The sequence below is a fragment of the Sphaeramia orbicularis genome, chromosome 6 (genome assembly GCF_902148855.1).
Source record: "Sphaeramia orbicularis chromosome 6, fSphaOr1.1, whole genome shotgun sequence".
NCBI lineage: Eukaryota > Metazoa > Chordata > Actinopteri > Kurtiformes > Apogonidae > Sphaeramia > Sphaeramia orbicularis.
In genome coordinates, this window is record NC_043962.1 from 47765235 (window position 1) to 47789444 (window position 24210).

Consider the following 24210-nt stretch of genomic DNA (forward strand, 5'->3'; position numbering starts at 1 on the left):
TGTAAGTAAGAGTTGAGTTACACAGTCTGTGTGGGAGAACATAAAGCACATTGTGAAAATGTCACATTGGTGGCAAGGGGGACAAATAGGTTTGCAAAAAAGATCATATTTCTACACCCTGTGACAAACTATGTAGGGAAGGGGGAGCAAAAGAGGGTCTGTACATATTATGTACAGTTATTTATAGTAGTTTTATTGGCTCGTTGAAAGGCTAAGCAAAGGTTAAAGTTTACATTTACATAAAGTATGCTGGACTATTTTCCTTTATGTAGTTTTCAAGCACTTTTTTTTTTTTTTTTTTTACTGCAAAAACGTTTCTCCTCTAACTCCTCCAGGAGCAGGAGTTACTCATAGGAGCATTTGTCCACTGTGCTCCAGACTGATCCGTCTCTGTAGAGTTGGTGGGGGCTGCTTGTTTAAGCCAATAGGCAGGGAGCGGCGTTAATGTCATTTCACTGTGACTGTCGACAGGAGCCCATAGCGCATTGTGCGCCGTCGACTGGGATGTGGTGACAGTGGGGGAAGTCAGACCAGACTCTCTCGCAGCGCTCCTCTCCAATGCAGCCAGTAGTTGGGGGTTAAGCTTATCGCTTCGCACAGCTCTTGGTTCAGCTTTACGGCACAGTGGTGCACCGTCTTTGGACTTTCCATCTTATGCCAATGAGACTCAGCGAGAGTTGCTTTTCACATTTCAGGAGTATTGGCTCTGGATACTCTGTTCACTGCGAGTCACTTTCAGGGTGAGTCCTTTTTGCGCACTTTTACAGATGTTGGGAATACATATGTAATGCATGTGGCTGTTTAGGGTTGGATGATTGTATTTAAAGAGTAAACAGTTCATATTCACTTTATTTAATCTTACCATGAAATACATCACTATATCCCAAAAATGCAACACCGATGCAATATTTAATTAAATTAACTAAAACAGGTAAAACAAGAAACAGTCTGTAGCGGAAAAACTATTTACACATCTTCCATATTATAACTTTTATCAGAGGTCACACCTCTTGCGTTGGCCTAGAGTCCGCACACCTTAATGTCTAATACTTATGTGCGCTTTTACGCAATTCTAAAAAGATACGTTTCACTTTCCTTGTCTGTATAGTCAACAGTAACCTCATTTCTCTGACGCAGAGAAAAAAAAAACCTTGGTCAGGAACGTGTGTAGAAGTGTGGAGTCCCTGGAGCCTCCAGATGTATGGACTCAGCTGTCGCCTGTCACTTTGGTGACAACTGGTCTGCGCTCTATGACCGCTGTCTGTCCACCACCGTAGGGCTCCAGAGCTGCCAAGAATGCTGTTGAGTGAGGGAGAATGTGGTCGCACACACCGGCCACATACAGTATGAGAAGTCTTTCTGCTTTCACTCTCACTGTCTTTGATTTCAACCATGATGGATAAGGTGAAAACGGACCAGCTAAAAAAGTGCACTGCATCAAATCTGTCCACCAAAGAAATCAGTCAAAAATGTTCTGATAACTTTTTTTCTTCTTAAACATTCTTGAGTCAGAGTTTTCTTGAGACAGAATTTTCTCATTATCTGCAGTGTTAACACTACAGTAAAAAAAATTACATTAAATTAAATTAAAAAAAAAAAAAAAAAAAAACCTGCTAAACCAACCCTTCTGATTTTACGACTGAGATGGTTTGGTCAGATGGAGTTTCTGTGCGCTGGGATCTTTGAATAAAAAAAGCTTAAGAACAGCCAGAGTGAATTCATCACTCCTTATGGACCTCACAGAAGCTAAACATGCCTTTAAGTGTTTCCTTTGCAGAACAATGACACACCCTGAAGTTTCAAACATTTCCATTCTCAGCTGTGATAGAACCTGCTAAACCTACAGGGCACAGGAGAGCAGTTACTGTTATATTTAACCAAAGGTGTCTAGAATAATATTTTGCTCTCAATGGAGTACCGTAAACATCACCATAAGCCATTAAGTCCTGTGCATGCCCTCCTGGGGGTTGACAGAATGTCAGACCCACTAGGCTCAACCCAAGTCAGACTGGCCTCATATCTGTCACTATGGCCACAGCTGACAAAAACACAGTGTGCTGACCCCACAGTTCAGCCTCATCCTGTCAGATATTAAAGGTGAGAGAAAAGAACCAGGACACTCACTTGTATGCATGTAAACTGGCCACAATTTGAACAGAAATGAACAAGGAATTTCAACTACACTGTTTCCAACTGAAGTTGCCAAAACATTGCCTACCTGAAGTTACTTCGGAATATAACTTCAAAATACAGCACTTTCTCTGACTTGTTTGTTCCAGGGACGCTTGCCAATGGATAAGATTATAAAAAGTAGTTTCTGTGTAAGTGTGAATGTAAAGCACTGTGATTCAGCAGAGACACCACAGAACCAAGGAGGTGGTGTCACCTAGTGGCCAGAATAGAGGCTGGTGATTTCACCTCTTTGGTGCTCTACAAACTCATGAGATCATCTCCCTGTCTGAACTACTTTACATTTATTAAAGTGTTAAACCCAAAAATTCCTTTAAAATTAGCTTTTCATCACATGAGCCTTTCATAGAAATTGTACACAGTGTCTAAGGAATTAATAAGTACAGAGATCCAGCACAATTTCTATACTTTAATACCATGTAATCTTTGGTGTTTTACTCTTAGTATTATTGGATGCACTGGATATTGGAACAACATCCTGTATCAGCTGGAATCTGGGACTCATACTTTACAGCTACAGTTATTTCATGTTCAGATGATATAACAGACAAGGCATGTGATAGAAGAGATATAAACTGAGCTTAGTTTCACATATCATGTGCAGGTGAGAATTCTCTGAATATTTAGATATTTATAGTCTGAGGGTTTACAAGTGGTGTTTTTGGAGCAGTGCCACATGTCACATGGTGCGTTTGTGCATTTCATTTCTAAAGACTTGAAATGAGTCAAAGGTAATATTAATAGAATCAAAAGAGTCCAAAATCTTTTTGCTCCAGATCTGTGTGAGTGTATGAGGGAAATAAAATAGTTCCTTTATCATAACATTTCTTGGATAAAACAATGGAAACAGTTCTGGTTCTTGTTGAACAACTTAATATTTATGAGTGCTGGCTAAATAAATGAGGTCTATGTTGATGGATTATTGCGGTGCCAAAGTGCATTGTTAAAAATGTGAGAATCCAGGATTAATGCACCTTTCCAGAGGCTAGATCTACAACATTGCCACACTTATATGCCACTGCTTTAGTGGTGGAGGTACAGACTAATCACAGATATGACGCGCAGACATAAACAGTGTATGCCATGTGTGTGAGTGTGTGTCCCTGAGAGAGACAGATGGACAAAGACAAAGTGTTCACCAATGTGTGTAGGACTGTCTGTAGGTGTTGGAGAGTGTATGCATGTGTGGCAGACACCAAGCTGAGTGTGAATGAGCAGAGTATAAGTCGCACTGCCCTTGTGTATACGTGTCTCCGTGTTGATTTAAAAGCCCAGTACCAGTGAAATGTACACAGAGGCCTGTTTGTGCAAAGCTAGAATGAATCACCCTCGCGTCCGTGTAAATCGCCTGCAAGCCAAACACTCTGGCAGCCTTTTATCCTCAGACGTGGTCCAGCTCACCACAGGAGGGCTAAAAGCAGAGCGAGACACGGGTGTGTGTTGTAAGGAGCTGTCAGAGGAGGCCAGTCTTTCGTGGGTCTGGATGGGGAGATGTGGCATAGTGCAGGGTTGCCATACACAAACTCCAGAGAGCAGAGCCCATTGCCTGTAAACTGTTTGTGGTAGGTTGGCAGGAGGGTGGATGAAATATGTCTTGTTTAAACGCCGGTGGTCCCTGAATCTGTGGTCGCAGGGTCTGGCTGAAAGGACAGCGGCCTGCATGGTCAAATTTAGGCCACTGTTACACTGCGGTTGTAGAGTGGGATAACCACTGCCGATGCTTCTGTCTGTGAGATAGATTATAAGCTGCATGTAGTAAGTTTGCTCCGATGTGATGTTCAAGCACAGTATGAAAATCAGTGGGATCTGCCTGCAGCGGTGGCACACATTGGATGCACATGCTAAGCATTATTCTAAAGTGATTAAAGGTAGTTAGTGATTTAGCGCTTCCAGGCACAACTCTGTTTATTAGGAGTTGCAGGATCATGTTAGAGGAAAACGGGTTTGGCTCACACACTGTAGTTTATTGCCGCAGCAGATCTCTGGTAACCACACGGCATAATTGCGGGAGTACCCATCAGACCACCATGATGATGAAAGTCATACTTGGCACACATGTTTCATTATCATCACCATGTATAGGCATGATGCTCTCCCTCAATGAATCCTGTGTAATAACCATAGAGTTGGACTATAAATGAGTTTATTATCGACATATTTGTCTTTGAAAAAGGGGAATTACAGATGGAAAGACACCAAATATCAGCACCCTTTATGATGGAGTTTTTGGAGAGGTGGTCTGACCCAGCATGAGCCACACAGCAATGCTTGCAGGAGGGTGTGTTTACCCCTCTGTCCTCCACATCTATAGGGATCCATCTCAACAATCACAACATCACAGGACTGGAAGCTAAAGAAAACATATTACCCTGAGATAGTCATTAAAAAGCCTAGCTGATTTCCCTGCCACACAACAGGGGATTCAGTTAAAGCTTTCCGGACCCTCGGCTGGAAATAGGCAAAACACCCCCCACCACCCCTCCTCTTCCTGTGGCTCCTCTTGGCCTTTTGGCTTTGTGGCAGGGGTGGAGTGGGATGGTTGGCATGGATGATATGGAAAAGGTCAAGAGGGATTTTTGGACTGACAACAAAGGTATTTCCTGACATTTTTCAGAGAGGTTATACTTTGAGGTGCTGGATGTCAGCCAGAATGTTTCTCAAGCCACATTTATTCATTATACTTTGATGTTGTCACTTTGTTTGGGAACAGATTTATGCTTATGTGACTTAGACTATATTTCCCAATATGCATCTTAGGAAGATTATCATGAACACTAAGCATTATTTTAATGCATTACTCCTTTCCTACATTTTACTGAAAGATTTTAAATTCTTGTTTTGTTCTTAATTTTCAGTGGAATTTTTCATGTGCGCTTATTCAAAGAGTCCATCCTTGAATAGTTTGTAGTCTGTATTCCAATGGATATGACATACAGTGCATCCTCTACATTAATAATTAATTTCTAAGCTCATGTCTATTTGATCTGAAACCTAAAATTGGTTTGGTTAGGAAAGTGTGGCACACTGACACAGTTTTTACCAATGTTTTCATATGCGTAGCTCCAGAGATGGATTCAGAACATTGCATAGTTAAGTAGTGCATGAAATTCTTGGGCTCTTTTTGGTTCTCATGTTTGTTTCTGTTGTCTCTCAAACAAACTTCAATGATTATATTTTTATCAGCTGGAAATGGGACACACATCTCAGTGGAGGCAGATGTTGAAGGAGAATATACTGGGTCAATATTGGCAAAGGCCAACTGAGGACGCCTCTTGCAGAGCAGCAGCCTGAAGCTCACAGTGGACCCACTGAGCTGACACAGAAACAGTTCGTTTTGCCACAACAACCTGATGGAGGCTCCTAGTGAGAGGGCAGTTCAAAGAGTCAGGCTTTTGTTTGCTATGCTCGCACTGTCTTCCTGTTAGGGGCTGGGCTTCCAAAGAAAACAAGAGCAGTGGCTCACCAGATGTGTGCATCTGTACATGTGTCCTGTCTGAAGGGGAAACTCATATTGAGAGGGATCATCTGACTTTTTTTTGATGAAATAGAATAAAAGTAAGATTAAAAAGCAGCTGTAATGATTTTATGGAAAGGACTGTTATTTCTCAAAACAGTTACAGTGTACCCCCTCTCTGTCACATGTTCCTTCATGAAGCTGGCTTAAAATACTTCAATATCACAGTGGCCTCAGCATTAACAGCTCCAAAAATAACACTCTGATGCTGACAGAATCAAATGTATTGCATGTGAGGCTTCTAATAATAAGTCCTGTCTTTCACTCGCATCTGTAATTTGTGCAGTGATAAGCAGCCAATTATGTCCTGTTTCCTAACCACAAATATATTACACCAACACATACAAATTTAGGTATCTCCATCTCTCTGTATCACTCAGGTGCTAATGACCCCATGTGTCTGTATATCTAAGGTCTCCTGAGACTTGCTGACTGGATCGCACTAGACTGGGAATCACACTTGGACATCACATGCACATACTCCAACGCAAAGGTCACATCCCGACTTAAGATTCTAAAGATAATTAGCTTAATTGTAACTGTCAGCAGAAATGGTACTTTATTGTAACTGATAATGAACTGATAAAAATTTTCTAATAATCAGTATGTAATAATAGCTGTAGCTCTATTGGCAAAGTAAATTATATCCAGTGTTACCAGTATTATATAAAGGCAGGAGAAAATGTAAAGGACTGGAGTGGTCTCTTCCATGAGCGTGAAAATGATGTGAATAGTGCTATAAAATCTTTCCTTAATTAAACACCAATGGAAACATGTTTGATGACAGCACTCTCCACTATGATCAAAACACCAAATGTGAGAATATCTAGAATCCTGCTCAACCCTCCTATCGGGTTAGGACACATAGAATCAATACCAGGGTAAAATCAAGGTATTCTGGCAGCACACAGTGGCTAAGGCACTTTAGTTTTTCCCTTAATTTATCACCCATGTGGTTTTCAGTTATATACATATCCAAACATAGCTACATAAGATACAAAACTGTTGTGTCATGATATTCCATCTATAGACAATAAATCAAACGTGTCAAGAACTGCACTAAGAAGCCTCAAGAGACGAGAATTATGACTCAATGTGGCAAACAGATGCATACGTAATTATAGGTCCGTTTGCTGACTATAAGTTTGCCTCCCAAGATGTAGGACCTCCATGTATAGCCTCATCTTGTCTCTTCTTGTCCTCATTTGACATAAATTCATACAGGAAGTTAAATATATAGCAACCATTTTTGGACAGCTTTATAAATCTGACAAGTCCAGACTGGTCTCATGAGTCCAGTCAAACGCATAATGAATGTTAGAGGTTTTATCAGTACATTTGAATGAGAATGACACCAGGAGGTGAAAGGGTCAACAACATCTGAGCAACAGGGAGCCTTACAGGGGAGATCTTTGGGCCTCTCCTCTACTCTTTCTGCTGTTTTTACTACCACCTTAATGACTTAAATTGTGTCCAATTAAGCAGCGTTGGAAAGAAGCATCCCCACTCTCAGTAGTCAGTGTTCCCTCTGTGCTGCGGCACTGGAGCATGTGTTTAATTAGAACACTCTAAAAGACTGTAACGGAGTGTTTCTCCAGGAATGTTAATCATTAGTGGGATCCTGACTGAGCAGCTCTTAACTGTTTCAGAGTATTGTTGGATTCCATGGTTTGCCTTTTGAAGTTGTACGGCTCAGGAAAATGCTTCCACGTGTGGAAATTGCCAACGACTTCTTCTTCATCATCATCCTCTTCTTTTAACTGCATCCATTCCTTGTACAACTTGCTCGTAGCACTCTCACCCCATTTTGTTAGGGCGGCCTCATTCATGTGTCCATTTACCCTGGAGCTGGAAACACACAGGAAATAGTTTCTCTAAATATGAAGCATACTGTTGAACTTGTAGGAAAGTTAAAGGAGAAAAGCCCAGATGTGTTTGAGGTTTAAGTGTTGTGTGTAAGACTTTTTTAAAGTGTGAGGTCATAAGTGAAGAACTCAGTGGAGGCCACAAGTGCTGAACCTGAACATTGCATGCTCTTTTTCAAGCGGCCTGAAAACCTGACAGCTTTTCTGTTTAATTGTGTTAATGGGGCTGTTTTGTAAATGTCTGTATTTCTCAGTGTTTATCCAGGGAGACCACACATGACAGGATTTGTCCTTTGCTGATCCATGTCTTTGTCGGTGCAAGTGTGTAGTGTAAGAGCAGGCCATTCATCCACGATCTGCTCTGTGTGTAGACAGCCACAGGCTTTTGTTGAGTTATAGTGTCCTCAAATAAAGGGGCTTCCTCCCTTTTAACAGCCCCAGGAGCTCTGTCGCTCCACTTCCCATTGTTCCCAATGAGGTCCAGCTTTTACAACTAGGTGAGAGGGTGTCAAATTGAGGGTAAAATATGACCTGTCCCAATCGTACATCTCTGCTATATTTGGCAAAGCAGTTAGTCCTTATATGTCCTTATGACAATGTGAAGAGACAACCAGTGTACTGACATCAGGCTTTGTTCAAAAGAGATGTAACATGCAGACTGGGATTTGCGTAATGCATCACAGGGTAACTGTATGGAAACTGTACATTCACATTGAGTTATGTCATACATGACCTATTAGTGTAGCAGTAAATTCAATAAAGCAACAGTGAGATAGATAATATGCTCACAAACTGCATCCTTGAAACTGGATACATTCAGTCTGACATCATTTATTATGTATTAACTACCATGACATACAATAATCTAATAAATTAAGATTTTAAACTCCTTGTAAATTAAATGTCTCGTGACCTGTTAGTTGCTGTTAAGCCAAAAAATTAGATTTTCAGAAGTTGAAAAGTTCACATATATTCATATTGTGTTACCATTAGTCTCCTTTTTTACTCCTTATAAATGTTCTCTTATTTAAGGCTCTTGAGGAAACAAATCATCTTCAAGAAGTGAGAAGTGAAAAGATATTCTTTTTCATTAATTTAAATATCTTGTCAGAAACTAAATTTAGAACCATGTTTTGCCCTCAGCTCCCTCCAATGTGTCAAGAGTGCAACAGTAAAAGGGGTTATGTGAGGGTTATAGGGCTAACAAGACCACAGTCTGACCTGAGTTTGTCAGCGCCAATCTAGCTAAGTCAATATCAATGCACTGACTGCTCCACCAGTTGACCTTTTCCTCCCTCTTTCAAGGCGTAAAAAGGATTGTTTTTACAGTAGAGTGATAGGGTTTTATTGGCCTTTATAACTGAGGCTTTTGTTGGGCCTGTGTCCTGCTAATACCCGTTGGCAAGTCATTTAAACCTGGAGAATGCCTACATTTTATAAGGTAGCTCACACACCAATGAGAACTGTTCCCAACAATGGTCATCAGTGACGTTAAGTTAGAGACTGACCTTCCATTTGCCCTTTTGGTACCCTCACTCAAGGCATTTCTTATGGCTTAAACTTTCCTAAACTAAAACTATTCTGGTGTCATCTGTGCACACTCTTTCACATAGGTTTACTGGTTTACAATAAGCAGTGTTAAGATGCTTTATTTTATGGTTCCCTTGTTCAAAGACATGTTTGGACCAGAGAAGAATGCAGCTTTATCACCGGGCGTAGGTTCTGATGATCATCATCCCTGTCCTGTCATTGTCAGGGCATGCTGGTCATGGACTACCACGCTGTAAGCATAGGGCGTTTTTTTTTTTTTTTTTTACTGCAGTGAGAAGGTGCGGACCAGGTGTGAGGTGCTGTTCAGGTCGTTGTGACTATGACAGAGGAATGGGCCGTAAAGCCCTGAGGGCATAGATTTATGGGTCATCTGCTGCTCTTTAAGGTCAGAGGTCAGGGATACAGGACATGTCCAACTTTATATTATTCAACTATCTGAGGCGAACCTTGAACTGTGCAGCTAGCCGCTTCTAACTATAGAGCCGTACAGTCTCAGATTGATGCGCAGAACATTGTTCTTCTTTAAATAGCCCCCTTTTCCTGAGTGTAAGACTAAAGATAATCTATATGGCATGAAACAGACGTCTACATTTCAGTTCATTGTTAAATGCCACAGTTTAATTTTTAACTGTTCCATCATTTGAACTTCTGTGAAGTGATAGGAGCTCAAAACCTTCAAACCTGTTTCTCAACTTCTGTCAAAATGACACAGGACACTATTTCCCTGCAAAAAATCAACGCTCCTTAATTGCAGCATTTCTAGGAAAGTAGGAACACTTCTGTTTACTTATGCCAATATTCTTGGATACTGCTACTGCTACTGTTATCCAGATTAGTTTACCGTCTTACCCTTGCATTTCATGAATGCCCCCACAAAGGCAGGATGCTGTGCTGACCCTCCCCTCTAAGACTTGCTAATGGAGCAGGGTGCTGTGTCTTTTGGACCAGCACAAAGGCCAGTGGTTCACAGTGAAATAGTATCTCTCTCTTCCTGGCCTTGGCTGCTACAATGGCTTTGTCCACACACCCACACACACCTCAGAACATACACCATGAGGAGATAAAGCATATAAGCAACTAACATCACTGAATAGAAAAGAAGACAACATGTTGCAACATTTAATAAAATGAGCTTGCAGTGAAATGAAATGACAGTTGCTGTCCTCCACCCACGCTGTGATATTTTAACAGATAATGGTGTGAATGTGTGACTGTGGGTGAGCAAAGAGTGTCATGGGGAAATAGTTAGATACAGTCAATCATGCATTGAGTGGGCAGACTGTGTCCTGCCATGTAAAGTTTGGTGTATCAGCTTATTTAAGAGCTGATGAAATAAGTCTATAAACTTAAAACATTACAAACTTTCTAAGAGTTTTAGATAATTTTGTCATCCTGCATAACAACATTGACTTCTGTCATTAAATCTTCATTTCTGAGAACAAAAAAACAGTTTGTTCAAGTTCAAAAAGAAACATCTGTCGTCATCTCTACAAAATTAAACCACTGTTAAACTGTTAATAAAGAAAGAAATTCTAGTTGTTTAATAGATTCCTCTGTTCCTCATAAAATGTTCTACAGCTCTGTTTCAGAGTCTTAAAGTATGTTAACCCTTCACAGCAACGGCGTGTCCGGAAAAGGATGAACATGTAGTTCTTACAGTCATGTCCCCCTATAAACATGTCCTTTTAGGAGAAAGTAACACTTTGAACAACTAAACAACTGCAAGAGGATGCAAAAGGTGCAACTGTCCAGAGTTTGACCTGAATATGGTCACTTTTGTTTTTTGAAGCAACAGGAAGAGGTTCACCTTCTGACATTCCTGAAGAGGTGAAGGAGAGACAGAGGTCAACAACATCCTCCCCGGGGAGTGGGCTATTTGGGTTTGACTGAACATGTCTATAAAGGTCCCATCTGAAATAAAAGTACAATAATCAGCCAGTATGAGCCACATAGTGTTCAAGTTTCTTGTTTGAAAGACATATTCTCCCATGTTCATGTCTGGGAAGTGCTAATATATATTCTTGCAGCTGTAAATTCAGTGACTTTTCACATGAATATATTTGTTCAACCTTGCATTACCGTGTGAACTCAAAGAATCCCATAGCATGGTTGCCTGTATGCATTTGAATGACTTCACAACATTGAGCTGTATACTGTCGGACATTTTTAAACCTCATTCAGACAATGTTAAGCTCATAATAACAGATTTGTGGTTAGCGTAATTGCTTCGTGAAAGACTTCTATGAATCATATGTTGAAGTCCTGATAGCTTGTCTTGTTTAGATTTGCTGACATCATGTTCAGTTAGTGGGAAGGGTTGTGTAAGGATAAACCAGGATGGAGGGAAGCCATATTTTGTAGCAGGATAAATAAAGCATCTTTTGTTGAGTCGATCACTCTGTAATCATACAACTGTTCTTAGCAAACAGCTCTCTGTAACTAAGTGACATTTTATTGTATAAGAGAAGAGATGAACTACCACATAAACCAAAGCCTTACTGTACAGTTCACCACCTTCTCCACATCTTTAAGCGGTTGATGGGGGGATAGAAAGAAGATTATCATGTAAAAGCTGTTGTGGATATGGGGCAGTCTGTGTGGTAAAACTGGCTCTCCCATCACCAACATGCTACTTAAAAGTGCAACTCCTGTTAGCTGAAGGACCACTAGTGGTTCGCATTTGGAAACACATGTTTGAAGTGCGAGGGGAGGGTCACCGGATGAGGGACGCCTTGCTCTGCCGTGACTGGCTGCTCCGAGGTTAAGGGGCTGGGCTGAGGTGTAGAGGGTTGGGATGGGGAAAGGAGGAGGAGGAGGAGGAATGGGGTGGAATGACCATCTGGTTCAGCTCCTCCATGTACATGCACACACATACACACACCCCTCTCAAACACTCTCTCTCACACACTCAGACAGACATCTCCTTTACTTTTTCAGTCTTAGTTTTGATATGGGCTGTTACTGTGCTGACAGCTCTGCTAGGGAAAGCTTGCTGCTTCTGTCCTGGATCTAAAGCCCTGAGGATCTTGCAGAGATATGGAGCACAGAGGCTGGGGAAGAGTTTAGTGCTGGATATATTGGTGATAACACACAATTTCCTGCTTGCATCAGGGGAGTTGGCTTACGATAAGGTAAGACTTAGTAGGAAATTATTGACACTTGGTGTAAATCATAATGCAAGTTGTCACTAGACCTAAAATAAATATCCTGATGTATAATTTTGAGCTTGACGTAAGCATAATCTAGCTATTAATTGGAATAAGTCCTGTCTAACTTACGATCCAAGTAAAACCCTTCAGGGGGACCTTTTGCCCACCGAGGTGGTATGAAGGGTGCCTGTGTTCAAAGAGTTGATTTTAGGCTTCCTGTACTGCAAACTGAATCCACTGGGATATAAATGTGTTTGAAGTCTACTACGTGACAGCAGCACGTGTGTTGAGTCCTAGTTCAGTCTGACCAGTGCATGCAGGTGGTCTCTCTTGCATAGATTTGCGTGGAGATGTTACTCCCTTCCATTTGGTCTTAGAAAAACACTCACTGGGCCATGGAGGGAGTCATCCATAAGCTGAGCAAACTCAGGCAATGTAGCACCCCAACGCTGCTTTTCCCTGGTTCTTCTGTCACCAATGCACTGATTTTCCAGCATAATGTTGACATTTGGAAGCATTTTATTGTTACATTTTATCAGTGTAGTTTTTGTGTTCTTGACATTATTATCCTCAGTTGGTTTATTGGAGGATTCATTTGCAAGTTTAACCTTAAACACTGATTACTTAGGCACACATGTGAGGCTGCTGATTCACACATCTGTCTGACAGAGCCCTTCAGATTGATGATGTTAGTTTGTGTGATCACCTTGCTTTTTTAGGGGCCGGTATTCTTAAGTGGAAGCATTTTTGGTAATTATGCTGCCAGAGAAATGCTGTGTATTTTTCTCAAGTCAAGAAATATCGTCCTAAATTTGTCTGAGTTTAGGCTCAAGTAAGCAGGAGATCTGAACACAAAATCTTGTTTTTCTCTTCAAGTAGAGCCGATCCTACATTGCTGAGTTCGCAAGAGCCAAGTTAAACATGTCAGGCCAGTCCAAGCTGACAGAGAGCACTGTGTTGGGTTGTGTGCATGTCCATCATCCACTTCCTAGAGAAATAGAGTAATTCAGACCAGAAGCTGCTTATTTTTCCCGTGCACTCTCTCAAGGGCTGTTAATCCAAGGCTCCAGTGTCTGGACTTTGGAGGACTCTGGTTAAAGTGTTGTTGAATACCCTTTAAAAATGTCTCAGGCGTCTGTATTTATTGGTCAACCACTGTATGAGGTCCTGTAAGAGGTTTGTGATGAATAACATTACACTGTAGTTAACACATGATGCCTCATGTCTACAGTGCTTTCTTCACAGTGAAAACAGATCAGTGATTATTTTGTTCCTTAAGGGTAAAATCCGCACAGTTTCTGCATTGAACTTATGTAACAAATTAGCTTGTTACAGTTGTGTAGGTTTTAGGGTTTATGTTCAACAAGCAGAGTTACCATGCACTTTTCTCTTAACAATCCTTTTCATTCGTCCCAATAAGTAGGTTTTAAAATGTTCAGTCACTAAAAACCATTCAATACAAGCCTGTGCTTCTCTGCTTCCCCTTTTCACCTGCCTTGACTGAAATTTCCTCTCTTTTGTCGAACAAGACACATTAACATTTTCATACATGTCAGTCACCCCATTTTGGCCTCAGTCTGGTAGCACCCCCACAACCCTCTGGCCCTCTGTGGGCTGATCAGTCAGATATGCACGCCTGGAGCTCCCAAAGCCATGTTAACAAGCACCTTTACAAAGGAGTGAGGGGCTGTTAAACATTCAGGACTGCAGGGGTCTGGCTAGTGTGGGAGGAGGGCAAGGCTGGGGCGTAGGGTGGGCTGGGGTGGGGGGGTGTTTAAAAACTAATCTCACAAACTATGGGTTCCTTGTTAAGAGAAAAACATAAAACGGCAACAAGTGATGACTCAGTGAGTTGGCAAGTCAGTTAGGTTAGTGAGTTTGGCTCAGTTCTCCTGTCACTCAAATAAAAAGGGAGGCCTTCTGGGGAAAGTCAGAGGAAATGAACTGAATGGCATCTAAAGGAAAAATTAGCATGTGAGCAGATGTGGTTGAATGAGAAAGTGCCTGTGCCGAACACCATCAGCGTACATCCTGTATTATTCTTCTTCACAGACCTGGATGAAGTTCAAATCTGATATTCCTGGGCATCATGATTTACTGTGAGGCATCTTTGCAGAGAGTTGGCCAACTTGTAAAAGCAAACATCTTATGTTTAAAAGAAAACGTAGTGCATGAGTAAATCTGTGGCTGATAAAATGTGTGGCTGTGAAGTTAGAGTCTCCTGGCTCCTGACTGAACCTGCCTATAGTTAGCTATCTCCCATGTGAAACCCAAGCTGCACTCAAACAAGGCCACATTTTTGCAGGTTATTTTAGTCTCATTTGCAAGTCAATAGATGTGAATAGAACAAGATAGTGTCTCATTTCTCACCCTGCTTTCCCAGTAGAAGACAGGTTATCTGGGTTTGAGGGCTTTAATGTATGTGGAGATAACACACCACATCTTCAGGAGGAAAAAAAAGCTTAAAGAGAGATAAACAGGTTTTTGACGGAACAAGCCTTCACAAAAGCACTATTGTTCAGGACATCAGAGGTGTTTTAATGGGACATGCCATAAGCCAAGCCGCCTGACTTGACACTTGTGCTACAACCCAGCCAATGAAATCCAATGAAACAACTACCACACACTCTGAAGGGTGTTGACTGGGCATGCTTGAGGAGGGCATGCCAGGTGTTGAAAGTGGCAAGGCTACAGTGGCTGACTTGTCCTTGAGTAGGATGAGCTGATATGAATAGCTGCCTGGACTGGCATGCTCTGTGAGGAGCAGTTAATAATTCTTAGGGGAGTCTAGTGTGTCACTATCTCAGACAGAGTTGTCACGAAATGAGTAGCAGGGTGCATGACTATACAGCTGACTTTGACAGAATGTCAATGGTACCGTATAATTCATCTGCGTGCAAGGACCAGAATATCCATATGAGCCTGTCTATATGTCTGCACACCTGTAACCATGGTGGCTTCAGTATAAATGTGTGCATTCCCTTTTGCATAGGAGCTGAACACTCCCAGGGGCAGCCATGCATATATATCATTCTGGGAGAGAGAGCGCAGATTTTCAGGCCCCTTCACTGTCATGCCTGTGTTCAAAGACTGCGCTCGTGTGTGTCTGGTTTTCTCAGCTGTCTCTTCATGGCCCTGGATGCCCTCACTGGCCATAGGGGGTGGGGGCACGGGGGGAGGTGATGTGAGGGCCAGGCTGCTGGATGCTGCCTGGGCTCCCATTTGATCTCAGCTGGAGCCTTTGGCCAGTGAGAAATGACCACAACTGGACACACACTGACCATTTTCGAGCACGGTTCAGGAAAATTTACTAAAACTTAGACAATTTGGATGCGACTTGTTACTTGCATTTTTGCTAGTTTTTAAAAAATGTAGTTTGCAAACATTTAATTTGATATCATTTCATATGTATCAACAAGTAAAATGACTCACCATTTGTTTTTACAGAGCTGCTAAAGTGAGTGCAGCTTAAATTTATGCAGTAATTGAAGAGGCTACACATTTTTAATCTCAAAAAAATCTGATTGTTAAATAAAATTGAGCTGACTCATTCCTGCTTTGTATATGGACAGTCAGCTGTAGCAGACATAAAACACATCTAACATGAAGTATTACTGGCACTAATTCGTTGATTTAATGACTTCCTTCCATTTCTAAAATATTATACTACTTATTTCCAGTTCAGCTGTTTAGAATAATTGCATGAAATAGCCTACATTCATCAACAATGCATGACAACAAATATGTATTTATTGTAATGATTTACTAGTATTTAATAATGTATTGTATAATATAAGTGCTTGTCTATTTTGTTTCTGTCTGTTTTTATTGCTGTACTGCCATGTTTATAAAAGTGTGGATGTGCAGTAATGCATTGGTGACAATTACATACCTATCTTTGATCTCCCTTCCCCTATTTTGCTCCTTTATTGCATTATCAGTGTCCAGCTGAGCATCAGTCGACTCCATCCATCCATTTTCCCCTCTATCCACCCCCTCTTGTCCAGGCAGCCTGCTTCACCTGTCTGGCAATGCTCCTTCCATCTAAAAGATGAAAGACACTCAGTGCAGCAGGTTGGAAAACAAACAGTCCAAAGAAAAAGAAGATGAAGGCAGAGATCAGGCTTGTGGACATTCCCCATATGGTGGCCCTGTCTAAGGCCAGGCCTGTGTTTATACAGACCTCAAGCTCAACTGATCAAGCCAGCATCTCATCCCATGTGGTGGCCTCTCTCGAGACAGTATGACGTAGCTCAAATGATTACTCATTCAGGCCTGAGCTCCACAGATAAGGTGAAACCTTGAAGACTGAGAAACTAGTGTCTGGTATTGTTCTTGTTTGCTAATGGCAAACTGAATTACACTATTGGAAAGGAATGTAGGATCTCCACACTACCCGACACTCAGCGTTTATATAAGTAATTCTGCATTTATGGTGTGCATTTATGAATAGCTAACTGCTTGTTATTGTCACCATAATGGGATCGGACGTCACCTCATGAAGCTTTGGGAATTTCCTAATTGTCTCTGTATCCTCAAAAGCCACATGAGGAGGGCACATGTTTAACTGCCAGTGCAACATCAGTGAAAGGGTATAGTTCTTTTTATGAGTGTCTTTATGTAGTAGACTCATCACCAGAAGAGAACCAAGAAAAGCTTGCTCAGATACCATAATGGGCTTCAGAGGGGGCTGGAACCCTCATGAAAGAGACAGTGACGATGTGATTCATCTGATGGTTAACATCGACTCAGATGGCACTGACATGTGACTACTGGCTTAGGCAGAGTGTGGATAGCATGATTTGGGAGTTGGTTGATGAAACGGCTCATTAAACAACATTTTGTTTGTCTTTCTATTTCCCCATCTCTTTTTTCCCCCTCAACCCCCCCAACTTGCCTTCTCTGTGTCTTGATCTGTTTAGTACAAAGAGAATCTGATGAGCCTGGCGAGTGCAGGAGTGTCCACAGCTGGCTTTCAGGGTGGGGCAGGCCAGCAAGACCTGATGATGGAGCAGAAAGTCAGTAAGATGAACTTGGGCTTCCAACGCAGCTCCACCTCTGATGATGACTCAGGCTGTGCCTTGGAGGAGTACTCCTGGGTACCACCAGGCCTGAGGCCTGAGCAGGTAAACCAAATCCTTTTTTTTTTGCTTAAACTATTCTCTGTGCATTTGCTCATGAACTTCATAAAGGTAGTCTGACCTGACCTTGAGAATCACTCTTACACAACAAAGAAGTCTCAGTATATGTGTTGTGGTGCACCTATTTCCCCTTCCCCAAATCACAAGAATGAATAATAGTGTATCCTCCTGACAGAATAAAAACAGATCTGACCTGATTCTAACTCCTCTCTATCCCACTTGCCTGACCCAGATAATTACTATTCAGCCCTTCACTTGGTTAACATGCCAACTCAAGTCTCTAGATACCAGTACCTATGGGATAGAACATATTTTTTAAAAAAAAACTTTGTATCTTTATTTGAGGCTTGTGAGACAGCCACTTACAGGCAGGATGTGTGTACTTTTATTTACTAACTGCGGCATGGGAGAATCTGCTTGTGATTATCACAGATCTGTTAGGGAGAGGACTTGGTGGGTGAAGCCTGCTGCTGCTGGCAGTATTGGAAATCAGGGGGCTGTCTTTTAACAAGCCCTCTCCTCCACAAACACAAGCAGGGCTGTTAGTTGTGTGCACAGGGCAGCCAATGTGATGTCGCATTTTTCTTAAATGGGTTGCATTTTTACTGATTCTCCTTATTTCTGTCTTTTTTCTTGTTATTTCTCTTCTCCATCTCTCTCCTTTCTGCCTCCACTGTTAAACAACACACATGGAAGCAATGAGGGGGTGATGGGAAAGAGGTGAAGGGGTTTGCAGTAACAGCTAACGCTAAAGCCTAAACACGCAGGCCCTTTTGTTTGAGAAATGCATGGTTCAACTGTAATGCCTTTACTGCACCCATTGCCCTGAATGGGCCGTGCATTATGGGTCATCATTACAGTGAAGAAACCCATAGGGCCATGGTGATAGTTGACTGTTCCCCAGCCCCTAGGGAGCTAGATGAGAGGTAATAGCAGCATGAAAATGTGCATAATTTATGGTGGGGGCAAACTCTGGGTGATTGTCAGGGTAAATTGCTGTTTCCCCTCCCTCTAGATGGCCTAAGCTGCAGGAAGCCCCTCCAAACACACAAGACAAGCACATCCTAACTCTTTATCTAACTGGCTGTAATGGCCCCTCCCTCATAAAGTTTAGTTTTCAGTGACCAGCCCCAAGGGTCAAAGTGCCACTGCAGCAGCCTGCTTTGTCCTGTCCCTATAGAGACAGGCATATGACTAGAAACACACAGCCTTTAGCCTAATTTGATCTTTTCGATGTACATTTTTGGAGAAAAAGACTCCTCCAAACAATCATCATGTAACATGAAGGGAGGATACGGGTACAATACATTTACCATTGTATTACTGTTTGAAATAAAGCTGATTTAGTGATTTGGGCTTTGATTCCGCAAAGGCAGTCTCCCATAAAGATACACAGAGCTGTCCCAGAATGTGTCTTGTCATCATATTAATGTTTTGGTTCTCTTTTGGGAAAAGAATCTGTTCGTAAATGTGTTCTGTGCTAGCCGATAATATACTGCTTCAATGGGACGGATAAAACAATTGTCATAAAGAGCTTCATGGGGTGAGCAAGCAAATACTCAGTGTATTTTCAGCATGAATTTCAATTATCAAATGGTTTCATGAGCCCTGTGTGGAGATTTTTTATTTTACTTTACCACAAAGTAATATTTAAAGCTTTCAGTTAACCTTAGCATTAAATTACATGTTTTGCGTTACAATTAGTTGAAATGTTTTTTTTTATGGTCAGCATTACTTTATTGCCTGTAATGGTAGAAGAATGTCTTGGAATAACAGAGATAAAACTAAAAAACACATCATGTTGAACAGGCACACATTTTAGCATAGTTAACAAAAACTAATAGTTGATCAGATGCCTTCTAACTTTACGTACTATCAGACATGCTGAAGTGTAATCTGTATACTCTGGCATTATTTCCCCAGGTCCAGTTGTTTTTCTCTTGTCTGCCTGAGGACAAGGTCCCCTATGTGAACAGTCCAGGAGAGAAGTTCAGGATCAAACAGCTCCTCTACCAGCTACCGCCACATGATAATGAGGTGAGAATATTTTACATATGCATGTGGGTAAATGCATATATCGTCAGATTCATCCAGAATTTGTTCACTCATTTACGCCTCAGATGCAACATACATAAATCCACTTTCAGTTATGTTTATGTAGCCATATTGGCAACTGCCCACTAAACTCACAGCATTAATAGCCTCACCATCTCCGTGCCATCCCACTAATGTGAGCACTTGGCATTCATGTTGACATCACACCGGGGGATTTTTGTCCCACAATCTTGTAGGCATGTAGTGTGGGCACAATGTGACTTTTGACTTGATGATTTTATGATGTTTGCTGGGAGCCCCCACCAGCAAGATTCCTGTCATAGCAGTGGTTTTTACGAGGACTGCTCAGCGGGAGAGAGGGCTGCTGGTTGAAAGAAGCTTTATGTGATGCCACCACCGCAGTGGCACCACAGCTCTAGTTGGCTGTCTCTGTTCCTTTGTTGCCCGTGCTCTTGATTTCACTCTAAACACAGGCCTTGTTTGTGTAAACGTCTGCTTTCCCTCTTGTTAAGGCTGTGGGAAACATCAAAAAAGGCCTGTTGTAAAAATGAGGTTCTCAATCAGGGACTGTGGGCGAAGAAATTTAGGGGGCTGTAGGAAGGGCAACCTGGGGTCAAGAGTTGCCTTTGTTCAGCTTTTTCTGGTATGCACTCTGCCCTCTCTCAAACTGAGTTTCTAACATTTTTTGTTGACTGATTATTTTAGCTGGACCATTTGAGCAATATTTTTTGTATTAAACCTATCAACAGAAACCATTTTGTGACTAAAAATGTGTGAATGTAAAAGAAACCCTCACATCCAGAAACTCCTACCTGCCCTTCCAGGTGCGCTATTGTCAGTCCCTCAGTGAAGAGGAGAAGAAGGAGCTACATATGTTCAGTGTCCAGCGGAAGAAAGAAGCACTCGGCAGGGGGACAGTGAAACTGCTCCCTCGAAATCTACAGAACAGCATTTGTGAGCAAGTATGTACTCTGTCTTTCATGTTTCTTCATTTTAAACTATTAGTCCCTTCTCAATTACATATGTAATTAAGCAGAAAATAAGCTGTCGTATTTGTGTCTTTATCTTGTTTGCACTGTCTTTGCAGGTATTTTGCTAATTTGAATCTAGTTTTATCTTTTCTTTGTAGCACTCTGAGATTCTGCTGAATAAAAAGTGCTTTATAAATGCAATTTATTATTATTATTATTATTATTATTATTATTATTATTATTATTATTATTATTATTATTATTATTATTAATAATAATAATAATAATAATAATAATAATAATATCCAAAACCCACAGGAAATTATAAAATTCAGCCATCCTCTTTAAGGTATCCTCAAAAATACAAATGCTAGGCCCTATGAATTTGTCATCTTTACCCCCCCTTATCAGCACCCCAGGTTACATATAAGCTCTTTAATGAAAGGTTCCACAATGATGTTGTTCTCTTATGTACTTGTGAAACTGCCCAGTGCATGGTTGTACATCTAGCCTCTCATCAACAGGGAAAAGTGATATAAAGCCCATATTATGCTACAGTTGGTGATCAGGACTGAGACTGTTTTGCAGCTATGGCTAATGTGCAGTTTGAGAGTAACTTCAGGACATTTTACTTATCCTCATGATCATTTGTGCTTTTGGCAGTGTGGAGAAAACATCAATGGTGGGGAAATGGTAGTGTTTGCCACAAGGGTGGGGCCTGGGACGTGCTGGCACCCTGCATGCTTCGCCTGCTCCACATGTAGGGAACTATTGGTGGACTTGATTTACTTCTACCACGATGGAAAGATCCACTGTGGAAGGCACCATGCTGAGCTGCTCAAACCACGCTGCTCAGCCTGTGATGAGGTAAAACCGCAACTGAAATACTGCAAGAAAACAATGTAGTGGAGGAAAAGCATCCACAGTCTGACATTTATGGCCTTTGAAAATTTCAACGTTTATATTACTTTTCCACTGCCAAGTGTAAATCAGATGTGAATAACATACTGAGGACAGCTGGGATTGGAAGAAATGACATGTTTTCTCATTGAGTGTACATCTGTTTCTACAGATTATCTTTGCTGATGAGTGCACAGAAGCAGAGGGGCGTCACTGGCATATGAAGCACTTCTCCTGTTTTGAATGTGAGACAATTTTGGGGGGTCAGCGATATATTATGAAGGATGGAAGACCATACTGTTGTGGCTGCTTTGAGTCTCTGTATGCAGAGTATTGTGAAGCCTGTGGAGAACACATTGGTAAGTTTGTTTGTTTGTTTTTTTTTAGGCTAAAATAAAGTCCTGACTTTTTAGAGTAGAATATACAATCTGAACATTTGTTCTATTTTAGGTGTGGATCATGCTCAGATGACCTACGATGGGCTCCACTGGCACGCAACTGAAAGCTGCTTTAGCTGTGCTCAATGTAAAAGCTCTTTACTGGGCTGCCCCTTCCTGCCTTATCAAGGCCGCATTTACTGCTCCAAGGCCTGCAGTTTGGATGAAGACGTGCATGCCTCTGACTCCTCCGACTCTGCTTTTCAGTCAGCACGCTCACGTGAATCCCGCCGTAGTGTGCGCATGGGCAAGAGTAGCCGTTCAGCTGACCAGTGCCGTCAGTCACTCCTCTTCTCGCCCTCTGTCAACTACAAGTTCCCTGGCTTCAGCGGAAATGCTGATGACACCCTGACCAACAAACTGGCCCACATGAACTTATCTGATGAACATTTCTGGAGGGGACGAGCTGAGGAGACTGAAGCACCTGAAGACCAGGAAGAGGAGTGGGCTGAGCATGAAGACTACATGACTCAGTTGCTGCTGAAGTTTGGGGAACATGGAGTGTTCCAGCAGGCAAATGACTCCAGACAGACAGATTTCTGGATAGCAGAAACTGAAATCAAGTCCAAAAAGGAGTCTGTTAAAGCCAGCAGTGTCAGCGGAGGAGGTGGAAGGGGGAGTCTAGCCAGTAAGAAGTACCAGGCTGACATGTATTGGGCCCAATCACAGGATGGGCTTGGGGACTCGGCCTATGGTAGTCACCCAGGTCCAGCAAGCAGCAGGAAGATCCAGGAACTGGAGATGGATCATGGAGCTGGAGCAAGTTTCCAGGGAGAGGAGCCACAATGGTACAATGACTCTTTGGAGTGCATCACTGATGAGTTCAAAAAGACTGATCAAAGCGTCAGAGACTCCATGGACTCACTGGCTCTCTCTAATATTACAGGTGGGTAAAAGTAACAACATACATATACATGTTTTTGCCTGTTTGCCATTTAAGTCTCTGTAGGAACATTTACTATTTTTCTCTCACCTTCCCAGGGGCTTCAGTTGATGGCGATAGTAAGGATCGAGCATTGGTATATTCCTTGCAAGGCTTTCATGAACTGGAGACAGAGGACTGTGAGAAAACCAGTAATATGGGAACACTGAACTCTTCCATGCTACACAGAAGTGCAAATTCGCTTAAGAGCCTTGTGTCTGAGCAGGGGGAGGATGTAGAAAATGTTGCAGAAGAGGAGGTTCCTCTCTCAGATGACAGACCCAAACCTCATGTCCCTGCCCTCAGGAGGACACGCTCACAATCTAAACCTCAGCAAGTTAAATTCTCTGATGATGTGGTGGACAATGGCCATTATCATGACCTTCCAGTTCGCCAACCCCCAATGAGTGAACGGACTCGCCGCAGAGTATACCACTTTGAGGAGCAGGGTCAGGAGTTTCACTCTGGTCGCCGCCATCACCATCACAGGAGGCGTCGCAGCCGTAAGTCTCGCTCTGATAATGCTCTTAACCTGCTGCCTAAGGAAAGGGCTCAAATGTGCTACAAAGTGGACTACAGAGGGAATGCTCTTGGCCCCAAAGGGCATCATGCCTTCCATGGACACTCAAACAATCCCACCATGTCAGACTACACGCTGCAGGGCCCAGCTATGGGAGGGTTCTTGGGCTTGTATGGAGATGATGATGATGACTGGTGCTCCACATGCTCTTCCTCATCTTCTGACTCAGAAGAGGAGGGTTTTTTCCTGGGTCAGCCCATTCCTCAACCCAGGCCCCATAGACACTACTACACTGATGACTTGCCAAGCCCTGTGGCAGGAATGTCCTCATCTCCTTATGGTCAACGGACTAAGTCCAAAAAGAAGAAAGGACACAAGGGGAAAAATTGTATAATTTCATAGAATTCAATTTCACTTTTACTCTCAGCTTTGGGTATTGCTCTGCCACTCACATCTGCCTCTCATGTCCACTGTTTTGAAACGCAATTATTAAAAGCTTCATGGCACTCAATTTATCAAGATGTTTGTGTAAGACACAAGTCTGTATTCCAATTCTTCATACACTTTGCAGCATTACATACTGCCCATTAAGTATTCCAGAGTAATGCATATTTATAAAACAACACCTGAGTTTATTTAACATTGCAGATACTTATGTATATATTGTAGAGTTAAAACTAAATAGCTATTTTTATATCCTTCAGTTCATGACATGCTTGTACTTACTGAGACTAAACTATTGGCATTTGGTTTGGAGCTATTTTTCCACAAGGGTCTCAGAAATGTATGGACAAAGTGACTGTGACCCAAGATTTTCTAAGATGTGTTTTTTCCAGACTTGTGCAGCACTAACATTAGAGAAACACTACATACAATAAAAGGCCTGGTTGAGTGGTTTATTTATGGGTCGTGCTGTATTGTAAGCAAATCATTGTAATCTGTATAAATGTAAAAACTGGAATATAAGGCGAAGATAGATGATAATTGTAATAAAA

General features: G+C 41.9%; 1 protein-coding gene across 2 annotated transcripts; it reads left to right on the forward strand.

The window, feature by feature from the left end:
* Positions 1 to 449: 449 nt before the first annotated feature.
* prickle1a (prickle homolog 1a) lies at positions 450 to 23617 on the forward strand. Of its 2 annotated transcripts, none has more exons than XM_030136840.1 (8): positions 450 to 740; positions 17192 to 17395; positions 19334 to 19447; positions 20290 to 20427; positions 21100 to 21303; positions 21509 to 21695; positions 21787 to 22659; positions 22755 to 23617. In XM_030136840.1, the coding sequence occupies exons 2-8, from the start codon at positions 17207 to 17209 to the stop codon at positions 23615 to 23617; spliced, it is 2568 nt and encodes an 855-aa protein (XP_029992700.1). In that variant the 5' UTR covers positions 450 to 740; positions 17192 to 17206. The 2 variants fall into 2 exon arrangements, with proteins under 2 accessions (XP_029992700.1, XP_029992701.1); XM_030136841.1 differs by lacking the exon at positions 450 to 740 and adding an exon at positions 12040 to 12251.
* Positions 23618 to 24210: the final 593 nt, after the last annotated feature.